The 20,269-nt window shown below is 45.1% G+C and overlaps 2 protein-coding genes across 2 annotated transcripts; both read left to right on the top strand.

The window, feature by feature from the left end:
* The first annotated feature begins 1,500 nt into the window (after positions 1-1,500).
* Positions 1,501-9,853, top strand: snx21 (sorting nexin family member 21). The gene is made up of 4 exons (XM_064299666.1): positions 1,501-1,756; positions 5,169-5,442; positions 5,832-5,989; positions 6,421-9,853. The coding sequence occupies exons 2-4, from the start codon at positions 5,184-5,186 to the stop codon at positions 7,168-7,170; spliced, it is 1,167 nt and encodes a 388-aa protein (XP_064155736.1). The 5' UTR covers positions 1,501-1,756; positions 5,169-5,183; the 3' UTR covers positions 7,171-9,853.
* Positions 9,854-13,632: 3,779 nt separating this feature from the next.
* On the top strand, positions 13,633-18,268 carry wfdc2 (WAP four-disulfide core domain 2). The gene is made up of 4 exons (XM_064299667.1): positions 13,633-13,787; positions 14,619-14,756; positions 14,956-15,093; positions 17,963-18,268. Exons 1-4 carry the CDS (start codon positions 13,703-13,705, stop codon positions 18,094-18,096), a joined length of 495 nt encoding a protein of 164 aa, XP_064155737.1. The 5' UTR covers positions 13,633-13,702; the 3' UTR covers positions 18,097-18,268.
* Positions 18,269-20,269: the final 2,001 nt, after the last annotated feature.

The following is a 20,269-nucleotide window of genomic DNA, read 5'->3' as shown; positions in this document are numbered from 1 at the left end:
AACCCTCAGAACATACATCACTGTGATTATTTATCCGATTCTTTGTTGAAACTTTAACTTTTAAAATTAATGCAGTTTGTAAGGATGCTTAAAATACATTTGGATCCTGACGGTATACAGGTGATGGCAACATGTATGAATATAGTGACCTCTCCAACCTTTAGTCCTCATCTCCTCTTGGTCAACTGCGATATACTGTGTAATTAAATTATTACTGCAATTGCTCATGGAAAGCATATGCAACATGCAGTATCTTGAGTTCTGAGTTCAATAATTATATAAACAGCCCCTTGAAGAAAAGCGAACACGTTTTAACTAATTTATATGACTTTAAGGGGTGGCACACTGTTTCCGCACAGCAAGAAGGTTCTGTGTTCAAATCCTGGCTGGGGCTTTCTGTGGGTTTCCTCTGGGTACTCCGGTTTCCTCCCACAGTCCAAAGACATGCAGGTCAGCTTAACTGGAGAGCCAAAATAATTGCCCATAATTATGAACGTGTGAGTGCATGGTGTGTGTGCCCTGCAGTGGATTGGTGACCTGTCCATCCCTGCCTCTCGCTCAGTGCATGATGGGATGGGCTCCAACACCCCTGACCTGGAATAAGCGGGTTAGATAATCAATTAATCGATATATGACTTTAATAACTGCACCATCAGTTTTGTTGTTTTTTAGCATCTGCTAAATTTGTGTTACGTAATGTAATGTAAATAAAGTCATGGAGTTTGCAGAAAATGGTTTGTGGCATGTATTTAATTGAATAGCCATTTTGGAGGACTTTGCCATCCCATATTTCCAAATTCTTACAGTAAAAATGCAGGGAATCCATTGTATGAATACCTGGGAAAGTTTTCTTCATGAATGTACTGGACTTTGCAGAAAACTGTTTGATGTCATTATTATATTGAATTGTAATAAGTGGCATGTATTGAATTGAATGGCCATTTTGGAGGATTTTGCCATCCCATAATTCCAAATTCCTACAGTAAAAACACACTCATCTTTGCATGAATACATGGGAAGTTGGACGTCAAGAATCTAACGAGTTTTATAAAAGAAAAAAAGAAAAATAATAATTCGAGCACCCAATTTTGAAGTTATTTTATTTTATTTTTTTTGCTTTTTGAGTAATTTCAAGTAATAACTTTATCTGATGTATTATATTTGCGTCACAACCGGGTTACCGTAAAGAGTAATGTAGGTAGCGCAGTTAAACTTTAAGCGCAGAATGCTTGAGCGGGCTTTTGTGCAGATGGCGTGACCACAGTCAGTTAGATGGCACTTACACGCCACACACACACACACATACACACACACAAAGAATGACAGAGAAGGTTTGTCAGTGGCGTGTTTTTGGTTTCCCAATAGGTTTCTAGAACGCTAACATGACGTCTGCGTTCACCAAGCTAGCTTGTAATTTACCAACTAGCTAGGATTTCCAAGAAAGCAGCACTTGCAGTCACGAGGAATTACCAAGTACTGTTTAGAAATATGTTGTGACTGATACATTACTTCGGCAATATTCTTGTGTGTGTGTGTGTATGTGTGTGTGTTTTAGTTCAATGGTAAACTTCCTTTGTGCAAACAAATGTCAAAGGCTGAGACAAACTATCAATTATAATAATTACGGTAAAACTGACTGCTCCTTCACAGAAATCCAACCCCTATTCCCGACAGCTGAAAGTTAGTTTGGAGTAGCCTAACACCCGAAACAGTTTGCGAACCGCCTGCGCTAAATAACTCGTTATCCATCGTACGAGTAAGTTCAGTTTATTTACGCTATATTGCTGTTGTTTAAGGGGTCACACCTGAGATTTTGTCTTGCCAATGCCTACGGTGGCTTCAGGTGTCTAACGCTGATCTGTTCGGATGTCCACACTAAACTGGAAAACACGGGCTGTTGCAGCCATTTGCATCTGCTGATATAGCTGGTTGTAGTTTATCGATGTGTTATTTGAGGGTATGCTATAGCTTAAGTTTCATGAGTTATTTAACTATACAAATACTTTACATTGTAAGCTAGAGCTTACGTAGAAAGTTTTCACAAATGGCTTCTAAGTTATTTTGTTTATTGGTCTGTCGCTGAGGTCATATAGCCAGCAGCTATCTAAATCGGTGGTTGCGACGTCGCTAGCTATTTAAAAAAAGATGTGCAGAGCCTTTTAATAAATTGATTTTCTTGTAGACCGCGTCGTACTGGATAAGCATTCCAACAGACTGGTTATAATCCCGTGTGCAGAAGTTAGCGGAGTAGGCACGGGAAGCTTGCAAGCTACATTCTGCAAATGTAGTTTGTCTAAGCGGCTGTACCCGTGTCGGACAGACCCAGCAAAAGGACATGGCACACAGATGGCTACTGGACGAACAGAAGCGTCCTGGTAGTGTAGAGTAATAACAGACAGGCTACTCTGTTGACGGGCTTCCGGGATGTTTTCAGGGGATTAGACATGTTGAATCCCGGATAAAGTGCCTGTGCAGACAATCGGGTAAAGTGTCCTGCGAGTCTGCCGCTCCCAAAGCTCAAACAAGGCATTGACATGATGAGCACAGTGGCATTATCTGAACCTTTATTTACACAAAACTCCCGTCTCTTTAGTGGTATCAATACATAAAAGGTATAATGAATAAAATAATAAATACAAGTCATTCCACCGTATCGTGGTCGTTTCTGACGACTAACTAGTGAGATGGATAAGGACTTAACTACTGTTTATTGCATGTTTTTTAGTTTGGAAAAGTATCATATGGTCTGTCTTTATAACTACCCAGTGGGTTTTGAGCTTGATTTAACTTCGGGCAACAAAATATACATAATATTGAAAAATATATGGAAATAGATTGTATTTTCCAGTATTTGCCAATTGTCAGTTTACATTACGTTTATTTGGCAGACGCTTTTATCTAAAGCGACTAACAATAAGTGCATACCGAATGTCATTGGACAACTACAAAACACCGGTTCGATAAGCTACAGTACTTATTATGTAACAGTTATCCATAACCATGAACATCTAGTCCAGTTCACATAGTAAGCATAGGCTAGGACAGAAAGATATGACAAGTCAAACTAGAATGAGGCACGATGACAAGATATGATAGACCTACAACATCAAGAAAACGATCAGTGCAATAAATACGTGCTGGATGAAGATTCCAGTGCAACATGAAAGTGGTAGAGGATCAAGACAGATACATGGGATAAGAGCGATCCTACATTGGGAATACCCTGCAGAGTGCTGATGGAGTTAATGTAGGTACAGCCTGAAGATATGCGTATTCTTCAGAGCACAGTGGGAAATGGGAAGGGACCGAGTGGTCCACAGAGGAATGGGGAGGGTGTTCCGCCACTGGGGGGCTATGGTGGAGAATCTCTTGTGGTCGGGACAAGAACCATTCTCCCAGATGGCAGAAGTGCAAGCCGCCCTGCTGCAGCAGAGCTGAGTGCTCGTGCTGGCGTGTGAAGTTGAGTTATGTAGGTAGGAGGGAGCTGTCCTGTTGGCTGCAGTGTGGGCCAGAGTCAGAACCTGACCCTGGCAGCGACCAGCAGCCATTGGAGTGACCTCAGCAGGGGAGTGACATGCGAGAACTTTGGAAAGTTGAAGACAAGTCTGGGAGCACCATTCTTTTACTTAATGTTGATTGAATTTAAATACGTCCCTGCATATTTGAATTTATAGCAAATGTATCCCATAATATACCAGTTGTTGCCACCAAAGTGGCAACAACTGGTATATTTTTTAACGCATTTCCATATATTTTTCAGTATTGCATTGTTACCGATGACAATATGTTGTACATTTAAAGTAGGCCAAGTTTCTTATTTCACAAATGAGTCAGTTATGTCTTCATATTGTTGGTATATTTAGTCAGATGATTTAAATATTACTAGAACAGCTTTCCATTGTCACTCAAAAAGACAAATGAAGATACCCAATATATTGGATCTTCACAAATATATTTTTGTTGTGTACAAGGAAGGGCAGCCTTCATGAGAAAGGGGCCACACTCAGAAAATTAATCCTAAGCTCTTGTTGGATGCTACTAGCATTTGTAGTGCCTTATTTGATTTATAATGGGTTTTATTTTCAAGAAAAGAACACTGGAAACCCCTAAATATTTTAAGTTTTTACTTTTCTCCAACTTCAGCCCAGCCTCCTGCAAATTTTGTGTATGTTGTGTTGTCTGTGCAAGGAAGGTCAAAACGCTGAATTAAATGTTGTTTTGTCCATGGCACACCAGTCAGGTGTCATGTTGTAATACAGTTTTTTCAGTGGTGTGCAGGTGTAGATGTTGTGCTTTTTCAGTAGTGCCCAGGTGTAGATGTTGTGCTTTTTCAGTAGTGCACTGGTGTAGATGTTGTGTATTTTCAGTGGTGTGCAGGTGTAGATGTTGTGTATTTTCAGTGGTGTGCAGGTGTAGATGTTGTGCTTTTTCAGTGGTGCGTTGGTGTAGATGTTGTGTATTTTCAGTGGTGCATAGTTGTAAATTTTGTGTATTTTCAGTGGTGCACAGGTGTAAATTTTGTGTATTTTCAGTGGTGCACAGGTATAAATGTTGTGTATTTTCAGTGGTGCGCAGGTGTAAATGTTGTGTATTTTCAGTGGTGCGCAGGTGTAAATTTTGTGTATTTTCAGTGGTGCGCAGGTGTAAATTTTGTGTATTTTCAGTGGTGCGCGGTAAATGTGTGTATTTCAGTGGTGCCGTGTAAATGTGTTATTTTCAGTGGTGCCGGTGTAAATGTTGTGTATTTTCAGTGGTGCGCAGGTGTAAATTTTGTGTATTTTCAGTGGTGCGCCGGTGTAAATGTTGTGTATTTTCAGTGGTGCGCCGGTGTAAATGTTGTGTATTTTCAGTGGTGCGCCGGTGTAAATGTTGTGTATTTTCAGTGGTGCGCCGGTGTAAATGTTGTGTATTTTCAGTGGTGCGCCGGTGTAAATGTTGTGTATTTTCAGTGGTGCCCGGGTAAGTGTGCATTTCGTGTGCGCTGTAAATGTTGTGTATTTTCAGTGGTGCGCCGTGTAAATGTTGTGTATTTTCAGTGGTGCGCCGGTGTAAATGTTGTGTATTTTCAGTGGTGCGCCGGTGTAAATGTTGTGTATTTTCAGTGGTGCGCCGGTGTAAATGTTGTGTATTTTCAGTGGTGCGCAGGTGTAAATGTTGTGTATTTTCAGTGGTGCGCAGGTGGGATGGCGTCTAAGCTCCTGGACAGACTGCGCCGTTCCCTGTTTAAGGAAGGGGCCTCGGCGGAGCCCGGGGGGGCGGAGGAGTTCCCCGAGAGCTCGGAGCTGGAGGACGACACGGAGTGCGTCTCCGCGCGCCTCAGCGGCACGCTCAGCTTCGAGGGCGAGCGGACTCTGGACTCCGAGGACACCGGAGAGGCCTCCGGTCCGGACAGTGACTCCGACTTCCTGGCAGAGTCCACGGAGAACGGGTCCTGCAGCACAGGTATCTTTTACTCCAGGGACTTTAAGTTGAGTGCGTGTGATGGTCAGTCTCTTTTTGAAAATGTTCCTTTGCCAAATCTGCTATTTGGTTCAGATCAAGGATCTCTAACTAAAACAATAGAGGGCCAGCGTATCTTGTTTGTGGTGCGTTCTAGCACTCCACTACACACCTTGTTTCCAAGGTTTAAATTTGTTACTCAGTTACAAAAACCCACAGACACTGTGGCCCTTCAGGACTGGAGTTCCTGATTCTTGCCTTTGGTCCTGGTTGTGCTTTTGAAAAGATGTATGAAATATGTGGAATGCACTGCTTTTTTTTGTCATAAAGTTTGTTAGTGTTTCATTTTCAGCGTTGAAGTAGTGTCTGGTTGTGTGTTTTGGTTTCTGCAGAGGGCAGTCCAGTGGCCCTTCCTCCTGGGGGTGTCACCCTGCTCACCTCTCAAATGCGAGAGAGCTGGCGCAGCTCGCAGTCCCGCAGCATTCCAGTGAAGCTGCTCTTTGAGGTCACCGATGCAAGTGTAGTCCAGGACGGTTCCTCCAAATATGTGGTGGGTATGAGCAGGTTGAATAAAATTTCACTGATTGAATTTGAGTTTACCCAGCGCCTGCTGTTTTGTGCATGCATTTAGCTTACAATGCTCCTGCTTTTTGTGCATGCATTTAGCTTACAATGCTCCTGCTGTTTGTGCATGCATTTAGCTTACAATGCTCCTGCTGTTTGTGCATGCATTTAGCTTACAATGCTCCTGCTGTTTGTGCATGCATTTAGCTTACAATGCTCCTGCTGTTTGTGCATGCATTTAGCTTACAATGCTCCTGCTGTTTGTGCATGCATTTAGCTTACTATGCTCCTGCTGTTTGTGCATGCATTTGAGCTTACTATTCTCCTGTTTGTGCATGCATTTGAGCTTACCATGCTCCTGCTGTTTGTGCATGCCTTTGCACAGTACCTACAGTAGATCTTTACTTTTTCCTGCAGCTCTATACTATCCATGTGATCCAGTCAGGGATGTTTGACCGGAGCCCTGCGCTCATCACACGACGCTACACCGACTTTGAGCGTCTCCACGCCCGGCTGCGCCGTCGCCACGGGGACGAGATGGAGGGCGTGTGCTTCCCCCGCAAGAAGCTGCGGAGGAACTTTGCGGCGGAGACCATCGCCAAGCGCAGCCGGGCCTTCGAGCAGTACCTGTCCCACCTGCTCTCCCTCGCCGAGCTCTGCCACTCGCCCACCTTCCTGGAGTTCTTCTACCTGGGCGACCTGCGGGCGGGGCAGGTGCTGCTGCGCGGCGGGCGCTACCAGGAGGCGCTGGGCTTCTTCCTGAATGCGCTGAGGCTGCAGGAGAAGCTGGGCTGCCAGGCGCAGCACCAGCAGCGAGCTCACTGGCTCTTCACCCTGCTGGGCCTGGTGGCCTGCTTCCAGGAGCTGGACCAGCTGGGCGAGGCCCAGGAGCACTGCGACCGCGCCCTGCAGGACCTGGCCCCTTCCCAGCATGCCCTGCAGCAGCAGAACCTGCACCCGCTCCTCGTCCCCCTGCTGCAGGCCAACGTGCGGCTGTCCTGGAAGATCTCCAAGGACAAGCGGCGGTGGGAGGCGCTGTTGCTGGAGATCCAGGACACTGGGGTGGACACGGGCAACCAGCCCAGCCTGAAAGAGTACCTGATCAAGGAGGTCCTGGAGGACAGTGAGGGGGACCCCAAGCTCAGGGTCAAAGGTGACAGCACATAAAACCCACATCTAAATTTATACCAGACTCAGATGACCATGAGGGAATTCCTGTTTTTATTTTACACAGGGCTTGTAGGAAGGTCTTAGGACACACCACTGTCTTAATTGCTGTGCAAATACGCTTAAGTTGTAGGAATGGATGAAGGCAGAAAATTCTTTTCTGCTTCTTACTGAAAAGGAAACACTGGCTCTTCAGCCCCACAGTTCTGTGTGTCTAACTCTGATGATGTGGGCTAAATGTAAAGGTGTACCTGGGGCTTGAATTATTGATTTTATCTTTTGTATGAAAAGGCAGAGTTCAGGTCGCATTTTTTTTAGTGTTTCAAATCTCCGTGGCCCACAGTCACCCAAAGGGAGCCGCAGCAATTAAGAGGCCTGTTCATTGGAGGAAATGCAATGACGGTATAGTGTGACTAAAGGGAAACTCGATTCTTCTGCTCAGGTAGACCGTCTGTACATTATGACTGGGGATAATCAAGGGTGTTATGGGACTTTGATCCTACAAGAGAAGGAGCGGTGCTATGATCCCTAATTTGATGTTAACAGCTCTTTGCCTGCTGAAATGCTGAACATGGCACTGTATAATCTTTCCCCAAGAGAGGCTGTTCATAGTTATGATCAGTCGAGCAGATGATATGGTTTGAGAGGTTGCAAAACTATGACCAGACGGCCGTGTGTCTGGCTTTATTCTTTAAGCACACATCTTTCTGGGCTCCAGAGTGGCGTACCCAGCTAAAGCACCTTTTTTAGTGCAATAATTTACACAGTCTTTCAGACTAAACCCTTGCCACCTATATACACTAGTGCTGATTGGCTAGGAGTCTCACAGGCTATGCTAGCGCTGATTGGCTAGGAGTCTCACAGGCTATGCTAGCGCTGATTGTCTAGGAGTCTCACAGGCTATGCTAGCGCTGATTGTCTAGGAGTCTCACAGGCTATGCTAGCGCTGATTGGCTAGGAGTCTCATAGGCTATGCTAGCACTGATTGGCTATGAGTCTCACAAACTGTGCTAGTGCTGATTGGTTTGGAGTCTCACAGGCTATGCTAGTGCTGATTGGCTAGGAGTCTCACAGGCTATGCTAGCCCTGATTGGCTAGGAGTCTCACAGGCTATGCTAGTGCTGATTGGCTATGAGTCTCACAGGCTATGCTAGCCCTGATTGGCTAGGAGTCTCACAGGCTATGCTAGTGCTGATTGGCTATGAGTCTCACAGGCTATGCTAGCACTGATTGGCTAGGAGTCTCACAGGCTATGCTAGCGGTGATTGGCTAGGAGTCTCACAGGCTATTCTAGTGCTGATTGGTTAGGAGCCTCACAGGCTATTCTAGTGCTGATTGGCTAGGAGTCTCACAGGCTATGTTAGTGCTGATTGGATAGAAGTCTCACAGGCTATGCTAGTGCTGATTGGCTAGGAGTCTCACAGGCTATGCTAGCACTGATTGGCTATGAGTCTCACAAACTGTGCTAGTGCTGATTGGTTTGGAGTCTCACAGGCTATGCTAGTGCTGATTGGCTAGGAGTCTCACAGGCTATGCTAGTGCTGATTGGCTAGGAGCCTCACAGGCTATTCTGGTGCTGATTGGCTAGGAGTCTCACAGGCTATGCTAGTGCTGACTGGCTAGGAGTCTCACAGGCTATGCTAGTGCTGATTGGCTGTGAGTCTCACAAGCTATGCTAGTGCTGATTGGCTATGAGTCTCACAGGCTATGCTAGTGCTGATTGGCTAGGAGTCTCACAGGCTATGCTAGTGCTGATTGGCTAGCGCTCCCCAGTTGCCACTGCATTTGCATAGCTTTGTTTAAGAATAGCCGGTTGATCAGACACTGCGCAGCCCTGCTAGACGATGGTGGCTTTGTGCAGTGAAACCCTCCCAAGTGGGCAGTGGGAGGGCACAGGGTGGGCCTGAACGTGAGGGCTGAGGACTGTTCACTTATACGTTTTTATACAAGTGAACAGTCCTGAAAATTTTGATCAAAATTGTTAAGTTTTGATGTTTCAAAACTCCAGCCCTGGTCCTGGAAGGGTACTGGGTCAGTCTGCTGGTTCTGTTTTTCCCAATTTACCTGCCCTCCCTATCCCCCAACAAACGGTTCAGACATGAGACACTAGGTCACTAGGTGACGTGACTTTACTGTGAAACCAGTTGCCTTAATCGATCAATTTAGTACTGAATAACAACTAAAACCGACATGCCCCCCCATTCCCTAGGAACAGGGTGGGTCCCTCACCTAGCCCTTAATTTTTGGTGGTTTTTTGTTTACATCACTTGTTTTTGGTTAGCTAACAGACATTATCTTTAGGAGGTGTCATTTATGATGCATTGCAGACCCTCCATAGCTCAGTGTAATCTGTATTTATATTTCTTTTTTATGAAGTGTATCACAACCATGTATCCTGGGTGTGCTATACCAAGTGCTTGCATTTCACACAGATATGAGTTTAGTATTCAAACATAGCACTTAGAAATGGGCTGCTGCTGTATTTTTTAAATATTTCGTTTAAATCATTTGTCCCTTTCTTGTATCGTTACAAACATGCTAAACGGAGATGTAACAGAGTTGGGTTTTGACGTATTGAAATAACAGCTTCTGTGTTCACGCTGTCTAAAGCAGATTTGAATCTTGGAAATTTTACAAAATGTATATTTTTCAATAAAGATGCACAAGACATGAAGAGAATGGAGTCATTTCCCAGTGTGCCTTTGGTTATTTGGGTTTATACATAAATCTGCTCTCTCCTGCAGCCTCAGAGCATATTTTTAAATGAAATGTGTAAGTTTTCCAGTCATTCGATTGCCTCTCGTACACTGTATCTCTGTGTCTCTGTCTTTGTGTGTTTGTGTGTCTCTGTGTCATTGTGTCACTGTGCCCCTGTGTCAGTGCCCCATGTACCTGTGTCTGTGCCTCTGTGTCACTGTGTCCCTGTGTCTGTGACCCTGTGTTTCTGTGTCTTTGTGTCACTGTGTGTCTGTGACCCTGTGTTTCTGTGTCATTGTGTCTCTGTGTTTGTGTCCCTGTGTCGGTGCCCCTGTGTCACTGTGTCTGTGTCCCTGTGTCTATGACCCTGTGTTTCTGTGTCATTGTGTCCCTGTGTCGGTGCCCCTGTGTTTGTCATTGTGTCCTTGTGTCACTGCGTCCCTGTGTTTGTGTCCCTTTGTCACTGTGCCCCTGTGTTTGTCATTGTGTCCTTGTGTCACTGTGTCCCTGTGTTTGTGTCCCTTTGTCTCTGTGTCATTTTTTGCTTTTTTGAGCAGGTCTGAATTCTGATCGGTGTCCCTGCTGGGAGGAAAGGTCTAAAAAGGAACTTCTTTGAAAGGGAAATTGAGAGATTCTGTGGAGATTATCACTGAGATCACAGAAAACAAGAAGTTGTATTTGAGGGCCTTGGAAAGGATATGAACATAGCTATTTGGAGAAAATGACCTATTAACATTGGCTTTACTGTCAAATATGATGTGTGATTATATATGGTTTTGTTAAGAGATTAAATGTACCCGTAACATCTTGTCTTGATATACTGTGCTATACTTGCATTGGTATAATTCTTACTCAACAGGATGACAGTTCCTGAGTTTACAAGCATCATATTTTTGGAGTGAATTTCTTTTGTGGGTATCACCTACTAATAACAACTTTGTTGTACAAGGAGAATTGTGCCCACAGTAGGTAAGGATTGTTTTTCAAGGAAAATTGTGCCCACAGTAGGTAAGGATTGTTTTTCAAGGAGAATTGTGCCCACAATAGGTAAGGATTGTTTTTCAAGGAGAATTGTGCCCACAGTAGGTAAGGATTGTTTTTCAAGGAGAATTGTGCCCACAATAGGTAAGGATTGTTTTTCAGTTAACTGTATGTTAGTTTTCATACACTAAACTAACACTACATTACTCAAACAGACGGCCAGGGTGGTGTAACTGTATGTTAGTTTTCCTAACTAAACTAATACTACATTACTCAAACATGGCCAGAGTGGTGTAACTGTATGTTAGTTTTCCTAACTAAACTAATACTACATTACTCAAACAGATGACCAGGGTGGTGTAACTATGTTAGTTTTCCTACACTAAACTAACACTACATTACTCAAACAGATGGCCAGGGTTGTGTAACTGTATGTTAGTTTTCCTACACTAAACTAATATTACATTACTCAAACAGATGGCCAGGGTGGTGTAACTGTATGTTAGTTTTCCTACACTAAACTAATACTACATTACTCAAACAGGTGGCCAGGGTGGTGTAACTATGTTAGTTTTCCTACATTAAACTAATACTACATTACTCAAACAGATGGCCAGGGCAGTGTAACTGTACTTTACATGTCCTAATTTTAATGTGCAGAAGCTTTTGCATACATACAGTCACTGCATAATTTAAATCGGCGTGAAATGTATTTTAATGGAAATAAATGTTTCAACAATACTGAAGAAATATTGCTTCATGTGTATGTCTGTAATTGACCAGAAGAGGGAGCTTAACACAGGGATGTCCTGGAATGTTACAGTCAGGAGAAAAATAAGGACATTGCAAGAAAAATGCAATTGGAATTCCAGATAATAAAACCTTAAGGATGCTTTTTTAAAATAAATTTAAAAAGAATTTGTATAAGAATAAGACAGTGATTTTGATTTTAAGGTAACCTATGTGTTATCCGATTTACACATATGAATACTGAAACCCCATGTACAGGACCAGAATTAATGCATCTTGTTGAATGAATGAAACTGAAATATTATCTATGCCAAAGGAACAACTGCATAAACTTAACTACAACTCTGCCATTCTAACAAACCTCACGTTTGACCACTGCATGTTCTGTTTCAGCACAGACAGTGGGAAATGCACAATTCTGCTGTCAGAACTCAAAGCAGCATCCCAACCTTTTCCATCTGCAATAATTTATGCAGCTTTAGAAAACAGATGTCAGTAGCTGGGCTTTAGGGATGTTGGGTGTCAGTAGCTGGACTATAGGAATGTTGGGTGTCAGTATCTGGGCCTCAGGGATGTTGGGTGTCAGTAGCTGGGCTGTAGGTATGTTGGGCGTCAGTAGTCGGGCTGCGGGTATGTTGGGTGTCAGTAGCTGGGCTGCAGGGATGTTGGGTGTCAGTAGCTGGGCTGCAGGGATGTTGGGTGTCAGTAGCTGGGCTGCAGGGATGTTGGGTGTCAGTAGCTGGGCTGCAGGTATGTTGGGTGTCAGTAGCTGGGCTGTAAGGATGTTGGGTGTCAGTAGCTGGGCTGCAGGTATGTTGGGTGTCAGTAGCTGGGCTGCAGGTATGTTGGGTGTCAGTAGCTGGGCTGCAGGTATGTTGGGTGTCAGTAGCTGGGCTGCAGGGATGTTGGGTGTCAGTAGCTGGGCGGGTTTCGGACAGGAGCAGCGGTGGAACATGTTCTTCTCAGACAGGAGGCCTCAGGCTGGAGCTGTCCGGTGCTGAACCATCCAGTGCTGCAATGCTTTCCCTGGGGTCCCATTAGACCCAGAACTGGCCCATCAGTTTCCAAATTAAAGCCAGGAAAAGGTGTGTGGTGAGTTGTAAGGCTTGCAAAGGCTGAACAGAAAGCCCAATCCTAAGCCTTTGAGAACTGCTGTCCACCAGGTCTTTTCCACTCTGGTGAATATGTTGGTAGATCATTTGTCTGGTCTTACAGTAAAAATATATGCTGAGAAGTCCTACTGATTTCCAAACTGATATGTGTGAAGAATGTATTTGGGTCTTTATATTAGGCAGATTACCTTGCTGTGTGTGGCCATTAAAATGCATGCAGGGATGTCAGTGAGTAGCCTAATTGTGATTATTTCATTTTGCTTCATTTCACCCCATGACAGTGCTCCCTCCTGGATTAGTTCACAGGAAGGGGAGTACTTCTCAATATTGATAAAAGCAGAAACGACCAATACAGCTACTATTACAAGAGCACAGTCCTGTGTAATCTTGCTTGGTGGTTAGGCATGAGTAAGGTGAAGATCATTGGCCTTCTAGTCCCACTAAGTATCCTAAAAGGCTAAAGCCCTGTTCTGGTGAGTCGGTTTCGTAGTTCAAGCCGCGTTATTTGCAATGCACAGTATTGCAAGATGAAGTTGCTGACCAGTGTGTTGAACGGACATTTTTCCCTTTGTCTTTCCAGTGTGTGCGGCAGCATCATTCACCCCGCTGAGCCCAGTATGAAGTCAGGCTGAATACATGCTCAGAGGACAGATGTAGATTTGTTTCAGTTAATTTACCGACTCATAAGATTTTTTTAACGTAATCCAGTGCCGTGGATTTTACTTTGAATGTAGGCCTGTTGATTTCTTTTATCTGCACAGTTTCATTTATCGCCGTGTAATTTCATTATGTGACATGTACACAAATAAAAAGTGGTTATTCGTAAGTGCAAACGCTTCAGTGTGATAACTCGAAGGGCGCGCGGACCCAGGCGGTTCCTGTCCCGTGGCCGTGCGCTCCCCCCTTCCTCTTGCCCGGACTGTTTTCCTCTCAACTTTGCGTTCTTCGAGTTGAGAGATCAGTCCTGCAGTCAAACCACGGGAACGAAAGAGATGAAGGCTCCGGGGGTTTATGTTTCGGCTATGATTTTTTTAGTCTTGATGGATTGGACGAGCGCAGTTCCAGGCAACTCCACCGGTGAGGACATACGATTAAACCTCGCAGATCCTGATGATAAACCATGAAACCATTCGACAGTAATAGAGATTTCTCAACATACAGTCTAATACTTAAACTTGAAATGTGGCACATTCGCAGCACGGAGTGTCTATAGGCTGCTGCATGCAAACAGAGAGTCTTATTTATATCCACCGCGTTTAGAAGCCAGTTCGAGGCTGCCCATTCTAAGTCGACCGGTGTAAATAAAACTGCAATCGTTAAAAACGGGTGTACACAATAAATAAATAAATAAATAAAATTAAAATAAAAACATACACAATAGTTGTGGGAACTCGTTATGTGACGTTATAACAATGTTACAATTGTGTGGTCTGCTAACATTTGGCTACATTGGATACAGTGTTTTAGAATCGAATTTATTCCGTTTTGCCGACCTTACGAATCATACATATAATGCGTAATAATGTGTAACCAGACGGGGTTACCCGTAGTGTTAGTGTTTTTGTTGAGAAGTTCGTGCTTAGTACCGAGTTGGAAATTACATTACGGATCACAAAATCCGAGCCTTAGGCTAACTGTGGCTCGAAAGAAACTCAAGAAAAGTTTGTTTGACTGAATTAGTTGTCTTTAATTAGGCTACACGTTATAAAAAGTTTGCAGCTCTCACCTCACCACATATATGAAGAATATATCAGAATGATCCCATTTGAGAGATTAATTGGTCGCACTGTTTAATAAATGCGTTGTATGAACGCACTGGCAAGTAGGAATGTTAGTGCGGTAATTAAGACGATTTCGTTTGCTTCAGTCACCCCAGTGACAGCGCTACCTCCATGTCCTCATTTACAGTGCCGAAGAAGGGGCACTGCCCGCGGCGCTTGAATGTGGTTCCGTCAAAACGGGCCTGCGTCTGTGACGACGACTGTCCCGGGCCGGACAAATGCTGCGTTTTCGACTGTGGGGCTGTTTGCGTGCCACCTGCTTTTAGTAAGAGCTTTCCCCTGTCTCAACAGAACTGTTTGTGTTTATTCTCCCCACCCCCACCGACAAATTTGCCTCAAATTAACTTTCAGTGAGTTGGCATCTGAAATTCGTGACAATCCTTGGCAGTGTGAGCCGCATGTCTTTAAGGCACTGCTGTGTATGTTTGTTGATTGTATTTTCCTGACTGGTCTGTGCTTCATAGCCAAGCCCGGGGTGTGTCCTCGCAGACGCAGAGGCTCAGGGATGTGCGCAGAGTTCTGTGCCAATGACAGTGACTGCCCCAACGATGAGAAGTGCTGCCACAACGGGTGTGGCCATGCCTGCATCGCTCCATACACAGGTAAGATCAGCCAGACTGCATACACAAGTAAGATCAGCCAGACTGCATACACAGGTAAGATCAGCCAGACTGCACTGCTCATACACAGGTAAGATCAGCCAGACCGCACTGCTCATACACAGGTAAGATCAGCCAAACTGCACAGCTCACACACAGGTAAGATCAGCCAGACTGCATACACAGGTAAGATCAGCCAGACTGCATATACAGATAAGATCAGCCAGACTGCATGCAAGGTAACATCAGCCAGACTGCACTGCTCATACACAGGTAAAATCAGCCAGACTGCACTGCTCATACACAGGTAAGATCAGCCAAACTGCACAGCTCACACACAGGTAAGATCAGCCAAACTGCACAGCTCACACATAGGTAAGATCAGCCAGACTGCATACACAGGTAAGATCAGCCAGACTGTACATACAGGTAAGATCAGCCAGACTGTACATACAGGTAAGATCAGCCAGACTGCACTGCTCACACACAGGTAAGATCAGCCAAACTGCACAGCTCACACACAGGTAAGATCAGCCAAACTACACAGCTCACACACAGGTAAGGTACAGCAGACACCAGAGTCATTCCAAGACCATTAGAGGGGCATGAAAAAAGGCCTACAAACTAAAACACCTTTTTGCCCAGGCACTACAGAATCTATGAAATCAATCAAAAACTACAAAACACACAGGACATTGGGATTGGCTCTTTTCAGTGAGGCCTAAGATGTTTTTTGGTCCCTAGTAAGTGTTATATCAGTTATCAGCCCTTAGAGAGGCATGTTTCCTGTGCTTTAATCTGCATTTGGGAGGGTTGTGCTGTTCTTCAGATGAGCAGTGCTACTATGGTGCTGTGCGTCTTTAGAGGCAAAGGTCAAGCCTCAGGGACCGTACTTGAACACAGGTGGTCAGTACAAACCTCTGTTTTAGTGTGAAGATTCTTAGGTTGAGTTGCATGATCCTAGATGAACAGGTTTTTGGTAAACTGACACAAACATGAGTCAAACTCAGTGGTTTGTGAATCTCAGCATAAAACTTGGGAAATAATTGAGCCAAAATGGTGCACATCTGCAGGCAATTCAGCTTTTCACCCACAGATAAAATTATCTGAATCTGACATCAACATCCATCACTGTGCCTGCTTCTCCTCAACAACCTTCAACACTCTGTACAACATGGTTTAGAAATCCTTAGCCCATGTTTAAATGCTACAAAATCAAAGTGGGCCACTCTTTTTGAAACATTTTTTATGGCAATATGGAGAATTCTTGAGGAACATGATTTCTAAAGGAAATGTTCAGATAAGGAAATAGAGCTGGCCCATCTATAGCTCTTCCGTGTAAATATGGAAGTTTATCTGAAACCAAATGCAAACACCTGAGGTTAAAGGCAGCACCAGCAGGCTGATTCATTCGACTTCTTAATCCAGCTGGATAACGGAAGAGATTTGCAGACTTCAGACTTTTAATTTGACAGGCTCTTGTCCATTTTCTGAGAAATGAGGGTCAGAAAGTCACGCAGGAAAGCGTATATTGCTTTTAGACAGCCCGCACAACTACCGTTTATAACGTGAACGTCCATTTTAAATTATATTTTTTTGCAATCAGCAGAAATGGACAGATTCCCAGTGACAGGAGCAGCCTACTCAAACCCTACATCATGCCCCTTCTTTCTATGCTATGTTTTTACACAGTATGTGAAACATGTTGGTAGTCCATGGAATTTAAATACTGTTGTTCGCTACGCTATTGATTAAACACAGCGAGTGTCATTCCTGTAAGAAGGTGGTTCCTGGCTCTCTGCAGTGCTGTAACCCTGTGCTGTCCCCTGGCTCTGTGCTGTAACCCTGTGCTGTCCCCTGGCTCTCTGCAGTGCTGTAACCCTGTGCTGTCCCCTGGCTCTCTGCAGTGCTGTAACCCTTTGCTGTCCCCTGGCTCTGTGCTGTAACCCTGTGCTGTCCCCTGGCTCTCTGTAGCGCTGTAACCCTGTGCTATCCTCTGGCTCTCTGCAGTGCTGTAACCCTGTGCTGTCCCCTGGATCTGTGCTGTAGCCCTGTACTGTCCCCTGGCTTTGTTCTGTAACCATGTGCTGTCCCCTGGCTCTGTGCTGTAACCCTGTGCTGTCCCCTGGCTCTCTGCAGTGCTGTAACCCTGTGCTGTCCCCTGGCTCTGTGCTGTAACCCTGTGCTGTCCCCTGGCTCTCTGCAGTGCTGTAACCCTGTGCTGTCCCCTGGCTCTCTGCAGTGCTGTAACCCTGTGCTGTCCCCTGGCTCTGTGCTGTAATCCTGTGCTGTCCCCTGGCTCTGTGCAGTGCTGTAACCCTGTGCCGTCCCCTGGATCTGTGCTGTAGTCCTGTACTGTCCCCTGGCTCTGTGCTGTAACCCTGTGCTGTCCCCTGGCTCTGTGCTGTAACCCTGTGCTGTCCCCTGGCTCTCTGCAATGCTGTAACCCTGTGCTGTCCCCTGGCTCTATGCAGTGCTGTAACCCTATGCTGTCCCCTGGCTCTATGCTGTAACCCTGTGCTGTCCCCTGGCTCTCTGCAGTGCTGTAACCCTGTGCTGTCCCCTGGCTCTGTGCTGTAACCCTGTGCTGTCCCCTGGCTCTCTGCAGTGCTGTAACCCTTTGCTGTCCCCTGGCTCTGTGCTGTAACCCTGTGCTGTCCCCTGGCTCTGTGCTGTAGCCCTGCGCTGTCCCCTGGCTCTGTGCAGTGCTGTAACCCTGTGCTGTCCCCTGGCTCTGTGCTGTAACCCTGTGCTGTCCCCTGGCTCTCTGCAGTGCTGTAACCCTGTGCTGTCCCCTAGCTCTCTGCAGTGCTGTACCCCTGTGCTGTCTCCTGGCTCTCTGCAGTGCTGTAACCCTGTGCTGTTCCCACAGTGAAGCCGGGGCGCTGTGCTCATCCCAAGGGGACCCCAATGTGCGCAGAGTTCTGTTACCATGACGGCCAATGTCCAGGGGAGCAGAAGTGCTGCCGGACCACCTGTGGCCACGCCTGCAGCGAGCCCTGTTGATTGGTTGGGAGGACTGGAGGGCGGGGAGTAGGGACAGCGCAATATAGACAGCCTCCTCACTCATACTTGAATCTCTCATTTTTTAATCCCCATTGTATACCGTTAATGGGAGTATTACTATATATTTTATAATTCTTTGTCACAACCAATAAAAATGACCTGGTTGTCCACACATTGTGTTTCCAATTATTTGTTTTCAGGAATGCATATTCAGAGAAGACGCAAGGTATTTGGTGCCAGTGTAAGTGCACTATCTGCTCAATCGTTGACCCCCTATTTCCAGTACTGTCGCGATTACAACGTATTGACCCCTTATTGGATACAACACTATCACATGATTGTGTACTTTGAAAGTTCTGGACTTGCAATAGCCTCACTAGCCTGTGAGCTAGTAGCTAAGATCACTACCTAACTATGTAGCTAGCAGTTGTGAATTACATAGATAGTGAACATTTTCCAGCTAGGTGGATACATGTGTAAACCTAGCAGTTTTTCATTAAAATCCAAAAACAAGCTAAAGGCAAGCTATTAGTTAGCTTGCCATCTAGCTAAAGTGCCTACTTTGCTATTTCAGCATCCATTCATCTTTAGCTACCTACCCAGTGTTATAACCTTACCCATCTGGCTAGTAACGACAATAAATTATGCAAATAAGTGCACGATCATGTGACAGAATTGTATCCAATAAGGGGTCAACACTTCACAATGGCAACAGAACCAAAAATAGGTGGTCACCGACAATGCAGGGGAGGCAGACGGTGCATATACACTGGCTGCAATCACCATATTTCAATTTTTGATCCTTTTTGAAGCAATGTATGTACGCTAGAAGTTCACTATCTACTTTGTACTTCTTAGGTGATCATTGGCCACGGATGGGTCATGTCCGTAGTGTTCGGTCCCTCTGTAATACACATGGAGTCTGGAAGCAGAGGGCCTCTCCTCCCGGTGTTCTCCAGGGCGGGGCTCCACCCCCCCACCCCACACACACACACACACACACACAGAAAGGCGTAATGCTCCCCAGTAAAGGGCCCTCAGCTCCAGCCTTCCCACAACAAGCTCAGGCCTGAACAGCCCTGCGGTCAGCGTCTTGGAATGCAGAACTTATTTCCCGCATCGGAACAAAAAAAACCTGTCCGTTAAAAAATGCTTTCTGGCAGTGAAAGGGACCTCTGTCTCCTGGCACCAGCGTGGCTGCAGTTCGAAATAGAATGTGGGTAACAGTGAGAGAAAATAAGACGCAGAAGTACAGAATCCAGAAACAAACAGAGGCTCTTCTGGAAAGAGAGCGAGCCGAGCAAAGCGGCCTCATGTGAGACTGATCCGGAAAAAATGTGCAGATGCCACAGAATTAAAAGCAGATTCCTTCAGCATGTGGTAAGAGATCCTACAAGTGCAAGCAGATGTCCACTCGACACTTTACTGTGGTACTACACTGCCATGATATTACACTGCTGTGCTTTTACACTAGTGCAGCTACACTGCCATGATATTACACTGCTGTGCTTTTACACTAGTGAAGCTACACTGCCATGATATTACACCGCTCTGCTTTTACACTAGTGCAGCTACACTGTCATGATATTACACTGTTGCACTTTTACACTGCTGTGAGTTTACACTAGTGTGATTACTCTGCTGTGAGTTTACACTAGTGCGATTACACTGCTGTGATTTTACACTAGTGCGATTACACTGCTGTGAGTTTACACTAGTGCGATTACACTGCTGTGAGTTTACACTTGTGTGATTACTCTGCTGTGAGTTTACACTAGTGTGATTACTCTGCTGTGAGTTTACACTTGTGCGATTACACTGCTGTGAGTTTACACTTGTGTGATTACTCTGCTGTGAGTTTACACTAGTGTGATTGCACTGCTGTGAGTTTACACTAGTGCGATTACTCTGCTGTGCTTTTACACTGGTGAAGCTACACTGCTGTGCCTCTACACTGGTGAAGCTACACTGCTATGAGTTTATACTAGTGAAGCTACACTGCTGTGAGTTTACACTAGTGCGATTACACTGCTGTGAGTTTACACTTGTGTGATTACTCTGCTGTGAGTTTACACTAGTGTGATTGCACTGCTGTGAGTTTACACTTGTGCGATTACACTGCTGTGAGTTTACACTTGTGTGATTACTCTGCTGTGAGTTTACACTAGTGTGA

This window comes from Anguilla rostrata, chromosome 11, assembly GCF_018555375.3.
Source record: "Anguilla rostrata isolate EN2019 chromosome 11, ASM1855537v3, whole genome shotgun sequence".
Lineage (NCBI taxonomy): Eukaryota > Metazoa > Chordata > Actinopteri > Anguilliformes > Anguillidae > Anguilla > Anguilla rostrata.
This window is presented reverse-complemented; position numbering and strand designations above follow the sequence as displayed.